Source organism: Alexandromys fortis, unplaced genomic scaffold (genome assembly GCF_014885135.2).
Source record: "Alexandromys fortis isolate MF-2015 unplaced genomic scaffold, M_Fortis_MF-2015_v1.1 scaffold_233, whole genome shotgun sequence".
NCBI classification, from domain to species: domain Eukaryota; kingdom Metazoa; phylum Chordata; class Mammalia; order Rodentia; family Cricetidae; genus Alexandromys; species Alexandromys fortis.
Genome location: NW_026068146.1, coordinates 561,960 through 575,532, shown reverse-complemented (window position 1 = coordinate 575,532; position 13,573 = coordinate 561,960). Strand labels below are relative to the sequence as shown.

Sequence of the window (13,573 nt, the reverse complement as noted above, 5' to 3'; positions counted from 1 at the left end):
CCCTCCCTCCCTCTCTCTCTCTTTCTTTCTTTCTTTCTGGAATTGGGTTCCTTTTTTTGTTTTCTTATGAGCTCTTTCAGGCAGGAGTAGGGAGTGCCTTTTGTCATTCATGCCTTTCCCATTTATCCCCCTTGCAGATCACATGACCTTCTTAGGCTGGTGCTAGGTTCTGGGCTTCCCCAGTCAGCATGGAGAACCTGATCTTTTCAGCACAGAGGAGGCTTGGTGTCCTAGGCTGCTCTCAGGCAGGTGGGGAAGGCAGCCAAGAGTAAGACAGCTATAGTGCAGTGTGTGGTGCCTAAGGGAGGCCAAAGGAAAGGAAGGGACATCAACCACTTGCTGAGTCTGGAGGGAATTCTGGAGGCAGGGACACTATACGAAACTCTAAGGGGGACCAGATACTACCAGAAAATAGTGTGGGAGCAAAGATGTGCCACTTCTGTGTAAGGAAATGTCTTGGGAGAACGGTGATAGTCACTGGGTTCTGGGGATTGTATGTTAAGAAAAACAAAGTGAAGGACTTGTTGCTAGGCAGTTTCAGGAACATTTGTTGCCTTCTGCTTATTTCCTTATTTTCTTCCCTTCCCTTCTCTCTTCCCTCCTACTCCCTCCTCTCTCTATTTCTCTCCCTACTCCCCTCTCCTCATTTTCTTCCTGTTTTTCTTTTCTAGGCATGCTCTATCTTAACATTACCCAGGCTGGCCTTGAAGTGATTATCCAGATCCACACAGCTAGCACTCAGGTGTGTGTCCTTACATCCAACTTGCTGTCTTTGTTCTTATGCTAATAACATTTCTTAGTAATTATTTATTACCAGTATGATTTCATAGTTTCCTGTCATAGTTTTTGGAGCTGGAGTTCTCTATGCTTGGTGGGGACAATGGTCACTGTTTGTACCACATGATAGAGGTGGTGAGCACCTGGGAGAGTATCCTGCCCTATTTTGTGTGCATTTCCATCTTAGCACTGAAGATTCCTGCAGAGTGTAGAGCAGTGTGTGAGTGATCCTAGCTGGTTCCGTGGATGTTTCAGTCCACTGTCTGAGGAAACACTGTTGTATTGCTATGAAGAAAGACCATGACTAAGACAACTTTTCTAAAAGAAAGTACTTATTGGGGGCTTGCTTACAGTTTCATAAACTTAGTCCATTACATTATGGCTGAAAGCATGGCAGCAAGTGGGCATGTTGCTGGAGAGGTGGCTGAGAGCTACATTTTGATCCATAAGAAGAGACATATTTACTCCAAGGCCAGCACCTTGATCCATCTTTTTCTTTCAAATAGCGCTATTCCCTAGTGACTAAGCATTCAAATATATGAACCTGTTGTACCATTCTTATTCAAACCACCACAGCACCTAATTGTGGCAATTTTCTGTAATAAAATTTAAAATAGATAGCAAAAATAATTTAGTAAATATGCAGACTTGTTGAGATGAAACAGTTCATTACTAAATGATTTGGGCCAAGGAAGAAATCAAGGAAAAAATAAACAACATCCTGAAACTAAATGAAAACGAAAGCAACAAAATCTTTGAGGTATATGAAAATTGTTCCATAGCTTTAACAACAAACATTTAAAATCAGACAAAACATGACTTAATGGAAAACTAGGTGTCTCCATGCAGAAGGATGAAACTTGACAAGTGTTTATCACCCTGGACAAAAAATAACTGCAAAGGAGAATATCAATACGATTGACAAACCCTTATCCAAACTAATCAAAAGGCGGAGAGAGAACATCCAAATTAACAAAATCATAAATGAAAAGGGGGACATAACAACATATACTGAGGAAATTCAGAGAATCATTAGGTCTTACTACAAAAACCTGTACTCCACAAAATTGGAAAATATAAAATAAATTGACAATTTTTTAGATAGATACCATATACCAAAATTAAATCAAGACCAGGTGAGCAATTTAAATAGACCTGTAAGCCACGAGAAGAGAAAGTGGGAAGTACACTTGAACTCATTGGCACAAGGAACCACTTCCTATAACCCCAGTAGCACAGACACTGAGAGAAACAATTAATAAATGGGACCTCCTAAAACTGAAAAGCTTCTGTAAAGCAAAGGACACAGTCAACAAGACAAAATGACAGCCTACAGAATGGGAAAAGATCTTCACTAACCCCACATCAGACAGAGGTCTGATCTCCAAAATATACAAAGAACTCAAGAAATTGGATACCAGAAGATCATATAATCCAATAAAAGAATGGAGTACAGACCTAAACAGAGAACTCTCAACAGAGGAATCTAAAATGGCTGAAAGACACTTAAGGAAATATTCACGATCCTTAGTCATCAGAAATGAAAATCAAAACAACTCTGAGATTCCATTTTACACCTGTAAGAATGGCCAAGATCAGAAACACTGATGACAACTTATGCTGGAGAGGTTGTGGGGAAAAGGGAACACTTCTGCAGTGCTGGTGGGAATGCAAGATGGTACAACCCCTTTGGATGTCAGTGTGGCGATTTCTCAGAAAATTAGGAAACAACCTTCCTTAAGATCCAGTAATACCACTTTTGGGAATATATCCAAAGGATGCTCAATCGTGTCACAAAGACATGTGCTCAATTATGTTCATAACAGCTTTGTTTGTCATAGCCAGAACCTGCAAACAACCTAAATGCCCCTTGACCAAAGACTGAATAAGGAAAATATGGTATATTTACACAGCAGAAAAAAATAATGACAGCTTGAATTTTGCAGGAAAATGGATAGAGCTAGAAAACATTATTTTGAGTGAGGTAAACCCAGACACAGAAAGACAATTATCACATGTACTCACTCATAGGTGGTTTTTAAACATAAAGCAAAGAAAGCCAGCCTACAAACCACAATCTCAGAGAACTTAGACAACAATGTGGACACTAAGAGAGACTTACATAGATATAATCTACATGGCAAGTAAAAAGTAGAAAAAGACAAGATCTCCTGAGTAAATTGGGAGCATGGGGGCGGGTGGAAGGGGAGGGGGAGAGACAGGAAGGGGAGCAGAGAAAAATGTAGATAGAGCTCAAGAAATATGAATAAAAATCAGAAAACAAACAACCCCCCCCAAAAGAAAATATTATATTGAGTGAGGTAATCCAGACACAAAAAGATACATATCATATGTTTTCTCTTACTAGAGGCTCCTATAAAGTCCATTAATTCCATGAGAATAGCATAAAATTCTGACTTTTGGACAAAATAATAAAGGCTTTGAACCACTCTACTTAAATTTTCTGATCTGTAATCTGCCTTTCCTGATTTATTTGTGTCAGTATAGAATGTAGAGGCTCCAGATATTGGTGTTCCCTTTAAAAGTGAGGAAGAATTCAGTTAGTTCTCTTTATAAATTGAATTTTCTTGTTTTTGAGATATTTATTGTTAATCTCTGCTAAGAAATTACTGCAAGCATTTTTGCCAGGGTTCACTTTCTGCCCATAATCTGACTATTTCATCATTAGTGAAAGGTTCTACAATTTCTGCTGGGTCTATGCCTACTACTTGCTTGCGTATCATTTCTGACAGCTGCTGTCCAAAATATTGGCACAGGGTGGGGCTATTTAACATTCCCTGTGGGAAAATCTTCCATTGATAGCTCTTAAGAGACTGAAAATTATCATAAGTAGGCACTGTCAGGCATAGTTTTTTTTTTCTTGTAAAGGTATTGTGAAGAAACATTTTTTTAAATCAATAACCATAGGAGATTATCCTTTAGGCAATAGAGAAAGCAAAGAAATTATAGACTGTAGAGAGACCATTGGCTGAAACACCTTATTAACAGCTTTTAGATCTGTTACTATTCTCCTCTTTCCAGATTTTATTAATAAAAAATACAGATGAATTCCAAGGTCTGGTTGATTCTTCAATATGCTGAGCATTTAGCTGCTCCTGTATCAGCTGTTCTAATGCCAGCAGTTTCTCTGTTGTTAAAGGCCATTGCTCAACCCATACAGGTTTGTCTATCAACCATTTTAAAGCTAGGGTTGTTGGTGCCTTTGAAAGATTAGTAGCCATTATACCCTGTTTTTGTACAACAGCCATTGTACCCTGTTCTTGTACAGCCTGAATGGTCGGTGGCTGTTCTTTATCATACCTTCTCATATTTTTTCCATAAACATACATTAATTTATGGTTTGTTTCTGAGATTGGAGGAATGTTAATCTGAGTATTCCATTGCTATAACAAATCATGGACATAATTTCATTGTTGTTAGCCACATAGCCACATATAGTTTTAATTTACCTCTATGTCTTTTTGGCCCTATACATTTGACCCATCTCATGCTCTGTTTTACCTGAGATAGTGTTCCAGCCCCTAAAATATGAACCTTTACCTTCTGAAGAGGCCAATTTGGACACCAAGATCCTGATAAAATTAGTTACATCTGCACCTGTGTTTACCAGACCTTCAATGGCAACATTATTTATTTGTATTTTTAATTTTGGTGTTTGTTCATATGTAGAAGTTTACCAAAATATTTGCTTTACAGTTTCTCCTGAATTTTTTCTCTCCTCTAACTTTTCTATCATCCAGAGTAGTATGGTTTCTTATTATAGGCATTAGATTCTTTTGCTTTGGGAAGGAGGTTTCTCTATGATGACAGGAAACAAGTGAACTGAATTTGGCATGGGGGCCTACCAGAGGCCCCTCAAGGCATTTCCCAATGGCAAAGGATTACCTTGACTGTCCCTTGTCGATCTACATTCATTTGTCCAATGCCTGCTCTTGCTATACCTTCTGCATAATCCAGAAGGGGGCATTCTGTCTGGATGATGCTTAGAAAAAAACATTGTTTCTAGTAATTCTCTATTTACAATCCCTTTTTAGGTGGCTTTGCTTACTGAAATTGAATCTCTTGACATTTAAATTTTTCTTCAAAGCTCTGGAAATCATTTTTCCTATCCAAGCATCGTCATGGTTGAGATAAAGTATTGATTGTATCTCAGATCCATTTCTCCAAGAGTTCTGATCTTGCCTTTAATGGCCTAATTACCCCTTTGTATTGTGCATTAGCATTTTCAAGTCAGAGAGTCAATTATTATTTGTCTAGCTTCTGAATTTGGTATCATTCTATTTACTGCTGAAGTCAATCTTTGTAAGAAATCTATGAGCTAGGTCCAGGACAGCAAGAACTGTTACACAGAGAAACCCTGTCTTGAAAAACCAACCCCACCCCCAAATTCTCAATTGTCTTACCAGACTGCTGAGAATGACAGTGAAATGTAAGGTAGCATGTTTGAGTGGAGAACATAGGTGGTGCAGCCTGGCTGAGGACAGCTGCAGCTCTGGCATGTAGCTATGAAGTGAGAGTGGCAATCCAAGGAGAGGGTGTCTGGGGAAGTCTGAAACCCATAGGGGAGAGAGAGTCAGTTGTCTGAAAAAAATGCACACAGGATCGTGCGGAAGAAGTGCATGTGGTGGGAGCTGCCTGAAGGCAGAGCAAGCAGGTGGATAAGTCCTGTGGTGTTTGGAGTCCAGGTGCTTCTGGAGTTAGGGTGGCAGTTGGAGTCTGCTGTAGAGAGGCTGCAACAAGAAAATCCTGAACTCACCCAGCTTGAGGAAAAAAAAAACCCTAGCTGGTGTGGCAGTGACTTTGGTGGGAGCCTTCATGTGCAGTTCTGATGTGTGCCAGTTGCTGCAAAACCTCAGGTAAGCAGTTTTTTCATGAATTTGTGCCCTAAAGTTGGGTGCCGATTGTTGCACGAGTTCTAATTGGTCTTAATAATACAAACTTGGAGCCAAATATCAGGGTAAATGCTGAAATATCAGAGAGACAAAAGAGTAAGCCACAGCCACCTTTTAACTTGCTAACTTCTGTAATGGCGTAAGCGAATGCAGACAGATTGTCAAAATATAGACAGCTTTAATGGAGGAATAGACTTACAGAACCACAGTTCCCGCGGAGACCAGGAAAGCAGAAGCAAGCGCTGGGAGCAGGCTCGCCAAATTTATAGGCAAACTTTAGCCTGAGGCGAACACGCCCCCTAAGGGGTGGGACTTATCCCTACAAACTTCTCAGCTAAAAAAGGGGCCAAGCTCCTGTCTCCTCCTGCCTCATATTCCTTTCTCTACCCAGCCATATTACTTCCTGTCTGTCTGTACAGACCTCCAGACCTCTCTAGTTAACTAGTGGCTAGCTCTGCACTCTGATCTGTAGGCAAGCCTTATTTGTTAGAGCACAAACAAAATATCACAATACCCTTTTGTCTAATCTATACCATTATTACTGAGCCCTCACCAAAACTCCTCTTGGAGATCCTGCTGTTGCCCAAGTCATGGAGATCACATGGCTATCATTTTACAGGACCAATCCCTTCATGTACTCCCGCAGGTCATAGATGAGGTAGATCTTAGGGTAGGCGAACCCAAGGACCAGGATGTGGGTCTGGGTGGTAGCTGAGTTGGTTAGTCTGGTCCACTGAGACTGCTCCTTCAGGTGAAGAACAGAACCATCTCTCTTGAGTATGGGTGAGCGAGTGCTTTTCCATGGGGGACAGGGCCAGATATCTCAGGGCCAGTGAAGTGCCAGCTGGCTTAGCATGGCTCTTGGATTTCAACATGTATGGACATCAACATCCTCAGCTGCAGAGGACCACAGACCCAGACATGGCCCTTAGCATCAGCTTGGGCCCAGATGTCACCATGGTCTGGGTGGGCATCACAGGTCATCCAGAGAAGTATGTCTGTAGCTGCAACATGTTACTCAGATACCAACATGGTCTCAGTTGGCTGATCAGACCCTGGGCATCTACATGGCCCTCAGTGATAACAGGTGCCATGGACACCAACTCAAACCCTTGGCTGCTGTAGGATCAAGGACCCAGACGTGGCCCTTGGCAACAGCCCATGCCCAGATGTCATCATGGCTCCCAGGTGGTACACAGGCCACTCAGATCATCATGGCTCCATTAGTGGCACAGTCCTTGGACACCAATATGGCCACAAGTGGCTACTCAGATCCCAGGCATCCTTGTGGCCTTTGGTAGCAACATGGGTCATGGATATCAACACAGACTGTAGCTGTGGGAGGGCCATGGACCCAGACATGGCCCTTGGCAGCAGCCTGGGGTGGGACATTACCCTGGCCTCAGGTGTCAAGCAGTCAATCCATATCAGCCTTGTTTCTCCATGTTCACTTCTTTAGTTCTGCCTTCTTCCACAGCACATGAATAATTCTGCTTTTCTTTCTCTCCCATATTTCTACCATATACTTGTTCATCCTAACGACACCTACTCTCCTGATGCCACAAGTATCCAGGCAGGCCTGTGGCTACCTTCCAACCAGCATGGACTGTGAGGACCCAGGCTGGCCCATGGGTGTCTTACCCACCTGAACCAAGCGGCACAAGGTGGGCCTGTGGACACCTTCAGCCAGGCCAGACTGTGAGCTACATTTATTGCTTTAATAAAGTTTTCTCATCTGGGATGATGGCTAAAGACCACCTAACAAGAACATTAATACCATATGTAAGAAGCCCTCTCCTGAGTTGTTAGCCAGTATTGTCCAAGAAACTCCTAAAACTTAGTCTATTGCTGTTGCTTTTGGTTATCTCTCTGAAGTGGAAGGTAAATCCCTATTGCTGAAGACACTATGAATTTCAGAAACAGGGCCTAGAGACCCCTGAACTGACACTGACTGGAATGCCTTCATGAGGGTTAACTTTTATGGGACCTGACAGCACCATCGTTGTTTACAGAGAAGGGAGGTCACCACTAGTCCTATCCTGACAGGATGCCTATGAGCCCCATCAGTGTCTACACTGATGTATGCACAATGACCCTGGGGTGTAGCAGTTGTATGCATACATTTGGTAACCAACAGCTCTCTGGAAGTAAGATCCATTCAACAAGAGGGAAGTCATGTCTGGTACTGGAAACCTAATTAACATCTTAGTGCTAGTAAAGTTTCAGTTATTGGAGGAGAATATACAATCTCAGCTTACCAAACCAGTACAATCCCTAATGACCATCTATAAATATTTGTCCTTATATTCACAGGTATGTACAGTCTTTACCCCTCACCAAAGAAACCTCTTTGCATTAGAGAGACCGCTATGGAGAGCCACAGTAAATCAAAATGCAGTTTTAGAGCCCAGTCCCAAAGGATATATCTATAAACACTCCTAAGGCTCAGGAGCTATTGTGGAAGAGGGTGGAAAGACTCTAGGAGCCAGAGGATCAAGGAGTCTGCTGTGAGGTTTTGTGCACTAGTAACACAGAATCTATGCCCATAAAGTCTCACCAACATGACTGCTCAAGTGTGAGCTGAACAAGGATTACACCAGTGAGTATGCCAAACTGGATGGGGAAAAGCCCATGAGGCCTCAACCCCACCCAAAGAACTATAGCCAACCGAGGAAAGCTGGGAATGAGAGAAGTGCCCTTCCTCAAGGAAGAAAACACCCAACTGTTTGTCTAGTACCAAACAGTCATCCCTGAAAAATATACAAGTAGTATATATGGATGGAACAGGTTATATTTAGGAATATTTACATGCTTATAAACATGCAAGAACAATTATTGGAAAAAGAGGTCATGAATTTGAAGGAGAATGGGAAGGATATATGATTTTGGAGGGAAAATTGGAAAGAAATATAATTTTATATATTATGTCTCAAAATTTTAAAAATTGAATGAAAATAAATATCTAGGCTGGGCATGGTGACACATTCTTCTAATCCCAACAGTAGGGCAGCAGAGAGAAGCCTCTCTGTAAGTTGGAGGCCAGGCTGTTCCACATAATAAATTCCAGGTCAACAAGGGATGCATAGCCAAACCATGTCCCAAATAAATTACCTAGGGCCAGGGAGTGAGATGGCTCAATGGGTAGAGGCACTTGTCAGTGAGTCTGACAACCTCAGTTGCATCCTTGAGACCTGTATGCTAGAAGCAGAGAAAGGACACCTATTTGTTTTTGAACCTCTCTCACACACTGCAGAATACCCTCCAACCCCATATACATAAAATAAAGGAACTCCAGCAAAGAAATGTGCTGACCACAGCCTTGTGCTATGTGTAAAGAAGTTTTCCATTCAATTGGTGGAAAAGTAAAGGTGGTGTCTGGGTGACCTCTTCTGGCAAATGGGTCTTCAGACATTTGTCCTGAGGAAATGAAGAGGTTCCTAGAAGGCTGACATGCCATCTACTGATGTGGGACATTTTTCTGTATATGTGTTGCTAACAGAGATAGAGCGGGAGAATAGGCAGAGTCAAAGGAGACACCACGGAGCTGCCAAAGGAGTAACATGCTGCACCAGTAAGCCACAGCCTCATGGCGATACACAGATTAATAGAAATGGGTAAATTTAAGATGTAAGCACTAGCTAAGAATATGCCTAAGCCATTGGCCAAATATTGTTGTAATTAATATAGTTTCCATGTGATTATTCAGGTTTGGGCGTCTGGAAAATGAAAGTACAGTCTCTGTTTACATAATGGTGCTTAACATTTGGCAATGTACATCCACATAAAGCCTAAGCATGCTGAAAACCAAAAGCACTTCTAGAATCCCCAAATGGGAGTCAAATGCAGCTTCTTGATAGCTGCAGCCTTTCAGATAGGCTCTGTTTGCTGGATGTGAGCAGAGGTGTGGCTTCTTTAAGAAATGGCTTCCTGGTTTGTGCTGGTGGCATGAACAGCTCTGGCTCTTTTGGGAGATCCTGCTACAAAGCACTTAGATAGGGTTTGTGAACAGCATGCTACTAGTTGCTTAAAGGTGACATATACCAGCTGCATCCCTGGAGCTGGGGTGGTGAGCATAGGTCACAGAGGCAGGAAACATGCCTCTTCCAACAGGCAAACCCACAACATTAGTCCTAGCCATGCCCGCTTAGCATTTGTAAAAAACTCTCCTGGTCAGAAAAGGATTACAGATATACAGTAAAAACCGATTCAGACCAAAAGGCCTTTAAATGGGCTACAGTAAATTTAATAAGTGTGCATGGGCTTAAGACAGATAGGATAAAAGAGTCATAGATTAAAAAATAATTTAATGGTATCAAACTGAGGTTCTTAAAGGAAAGATAGAGTAAAAAGAATCATGGGCCATGAAAAGATGAAAAACACAAAGTCTGGATTATGTATATTATTGCGTTTTCTTTGAACTTTTTGACTGCAGAGAGATATTTTATTCTGGGAGCTGCTAGGCTAAACCAACATATATTTTAAAAGAATCTTGAATTAAAAATATGAGTCTAAGGATATGTTACTATGGAAAAGAGGTTCTGCTTTTGTTTCCACAGAGGTTGGGAACCTGTGGTTTCCTTTCAGGCTAATGTGGTTTGATGGAACAAGACCCTCCTGAAAGGTTTTTGTGAATCCTAAAAATATTTCACCCAACAAACAGCAGAAAGCAGTTTGGAAAAAACTATGCCCAAATTTCCAAAATGATTGTTTATAAATGTTTGTTTTCATTTAAAGAGGGTTGATTATAAATGGTTAATGGTCCTAGTCAATCTCTATCTAAAAAAAGGGGGATATAATATAAAAATGAATACATTGGTATAGATTTTTGTCTAGTGGATTTTGTTATTATATGTATGCATATCTATTTCTACTCTTGTTTAAGGTATGTTCATGTGGCTCATGAAAAATGTAATGTATAATTTAAAATACAGATTAATAGATAGTAATCTTTAATAATCAAACTTTTAGTCATGTTAGGATTTTAGATATACAGTGATACATTTCAGCTAGCTAGATAATTTTTGACACTTCAAAGACCTACAAAATATAGCATTTAAAATGTTTTAAGAACTTAGACTTTTCTCGACAGGGAGACATATCTACTTCTGGCAGCACCAATTACTTCAGAGAGGTTGATGGGCATTTGTTGAAGGGAGCTGCGGGCTTGCTTTCCTGCTGCCCGGCTCCCAGCCCCCTGGCTAGCTTATGCCCTGAAATAACAACACACAAACTGTATTCATATAAACACTGCTTGGCCCATTATATCTAGCCTCTTCTTGGCTAATTCTCACACCTCGACTAACCCATTTCTAATAATATGTGTAGTGCCATGAGGCAGTAGTTTACCAGGAAGATTCTAGCCTACGTCCATCTTGGATCGGAGCTTCATTGTGTCTGCCCTGGAGAGGAGAGGCATGGCGTCTGCCTCACTTCCTTTCTTCCCAGCATTCTGTTCTGTCTACCCCACCTACCTAATTTTCTGACCTATCAGGCCAAGCAGTTTTCTTGAAACAACAGATTGACAAATGACCTTCCCACATCATTTCCCCTTTTTCTGTTTAAACAAAAAAGCAAGGCTTTAACTTTAACATAGTAAAATCACATATAACAAAACAATTATCAAGCAAGAATTATAATTACAATATTTATATCTACTTTATCTTTTATCGTAACTAAGGAAAACAATAACTATCTATTCTTCAACTCCATCAAAGACTCCCAAAGGATATAATATTACCTAAGTAAACAAGAAGTAAGCAACTTCAAAAACTCTAGAAGTGACAGAGATATCTTGCTGCCTGGACAGTCACCCGAAGTTCTTTTGTACCATTGGGGCATCCATCTTTGGCCTTCAGCCCCATAGTATCCAGAGACATTTCCATGAAGCAAGAAATTTCAAAGGCAGTTCAGTCACTATCTGCTGTGTCCTGCAGAATGTCTCACAGACTCTTTCATGAATCAGGAACCCCGAGAGACCATCTCACCTTTAGGCAAGTTCAGCAGTCCTCTCTCTGTGGGATCTTTGTATCCAGTTCATGCATCAGTCCAGGCAAGAGCAGTTTCTTGCCCAAATGGCCAACAAACTCCATAAGGAGCCTCTTTGATGCCTCTGGAAGTAGATTGGTGCTGCCAGGAGCAGACGTGTCTCACTGTCATGAACAGCCCTAAGTTATTAAAACATTTAATGCCATATTCTGTAGTCTTTGGAAGATATGAAGAATGCCTATCTAACTGAAATATATCTCTATATATCTAGAAAATCTAACATGACTACAAGCTTTACTAGTATCGATGAGTATCCATTAGCAACCTATATACATTACATTTTTACATTAACTACACAATCACAATACCAAGATTGACCTTAGATTTATAGCAATAAAGTCAAATCCATATCAATGCAAATTATTCATATCTCTATCAAGCCTTGAAGAAACTTGTTATGGAATTTGCCTTCAATGTGACAAAGCTAGCCATTTGGGCAAGAAACTTTTCTTGCCTGGACTGATTGATAATATTCTGTATAAACTGGACATGCAGGACTTACAGAAAAGTGACTGCTAAACTTTCCAAAAGATGGGATAGTCCTTCAGGGTTCCTGCTTCATAGAAGAAACTGCCAGACATTCTGCAGGACATAGAAGAAAGCAACTGATGAACTTTGCCAGTATCAGGTGGAACAAATCTTCAAATTTTTTGCTTCACTGAAAAGTCTGCCAGATATTATGGGCCTATAAGGCTAAAGATGGATGCCCCAAAGTTACAAAAGAACTTTGGGTGACTTTCCAGGTAGCAAGATGTCTCTGTTATTTCTAGAACTTTGGAAGATCCTTGCAATACACTTCCTGTTTACTTAGGTAATATATTCTTCTGGGATCTTTTGATGTTGCAGGGGATGGCCGCTTGTTTGTCCCGGCCGCCCAGAACCAAAATAACCACACAGAAACTCTTAATTAAATCACTGCTTGGCCCATTAACTCTAGCTTCTTATTAGCTAAATCTTACATCTTAATTTAACCCATTTCTATTAATCTGTGTATCGCCACATGGCAGTGGCTTACTGGCAAAGCACATCTGTCTCCAGTGGTGGATCCATGGTGTGTCTCTCTGACTCTGCTTTCTTCCTCCAAAAATTCAGTTCTGTCTTCTCTGCCTACCTAAGTTCTGATCTATCAGGCCAAAGCAGTTTCTTTATTCATTTACCAATACAAGCAACACATAGAAAGAAGGACCTCCTACACCATTTTGATAGAGTTGAAGATATAGTTTTTCTTAGTTATAATAAAAGATAGATATAAAACTTTAGACTCAAAGATAAGATAGATGATAGAATATTTTTTTTAATTTTTGTCTAATACAAATTGTCTAAATATTATAACTGTAATTCTTACTTGATAACTGTTTTGCATAAATACTTTTACTGTGTTAAAGTTAAAACCTTCCCTTTTATTTAGATAGAAAAGGGGAGATGATGTGGAATATATGTTGCTTTTATTGGTTAATGAATAAAGCTGTTTTGGTCAATGGCTTAGTAGAGTAAAGCTAGGTGGGAAATCTGAACAGAGATAGAGGGAGAGGATGGATGGAGTCAAAGGAGACATGATGTAGCTGCTGAAGGAGTAATATGCTTGCCTTGCTTCTTGCCATGATGATAATGGACTAAACCTCTGAAAGTAAACCAGCCTCAATGAAATATTTTCTAAGAGTTGCAGTGGTCGTTGTTTGGAATCTCCAGCTTGGAGCCCCATTTCAGATCCTGTCCTCAGCACCCAGAGCAACATCTCCCCTGGAGCTACCCTCTCCAAACCCCACCCTCAGTGCCCCTGGCCATGGCCCCTCCCCTGAAGCTGCCCTCTTCAAATTCTGCTCCTGAGAAAGCCAGCC

The 13,573-nt window shown here is 40.8% G+C and overlaps 1 protein-coding gene across 5 annotated transcripts in view; it reads left to right on the top strand.

Moving 5' to 3' along the window:
- Saysd1 (SAYSVFN motif domain containing 1) overlaps positions 1-13,573 on the top strand; it is a 34,767-nt gene that overhangs the window by 11,777 nt on the left and 9,417 nt on the right. For 2 of the 5 annotated variants that reach the window (XR_007589387.1, XR_007589386.1), the window contains one exon: positions 672-2,672. The exons of 1 other annotated variant lie outside the window; for it this stretch is intronic. Coding sequence is in view for 2 of the 4 variants with exons in the window: in XM_050126972.1 (XP_049982929.1) it covers positions 672-742; positions 7,257-7,354 (169 nt within the window). In the remaining 2 variants the exon portion in view is untranslated. Of the gene's footprint in view, positions 1-671; positions 2,673-7,256; positions 7,355-13,573 lie in introns of those variants that run through there. 2 more of the 5 variants (XM_050126972.1, XM_050126974.1) reach the window with 2 other exon arrangements.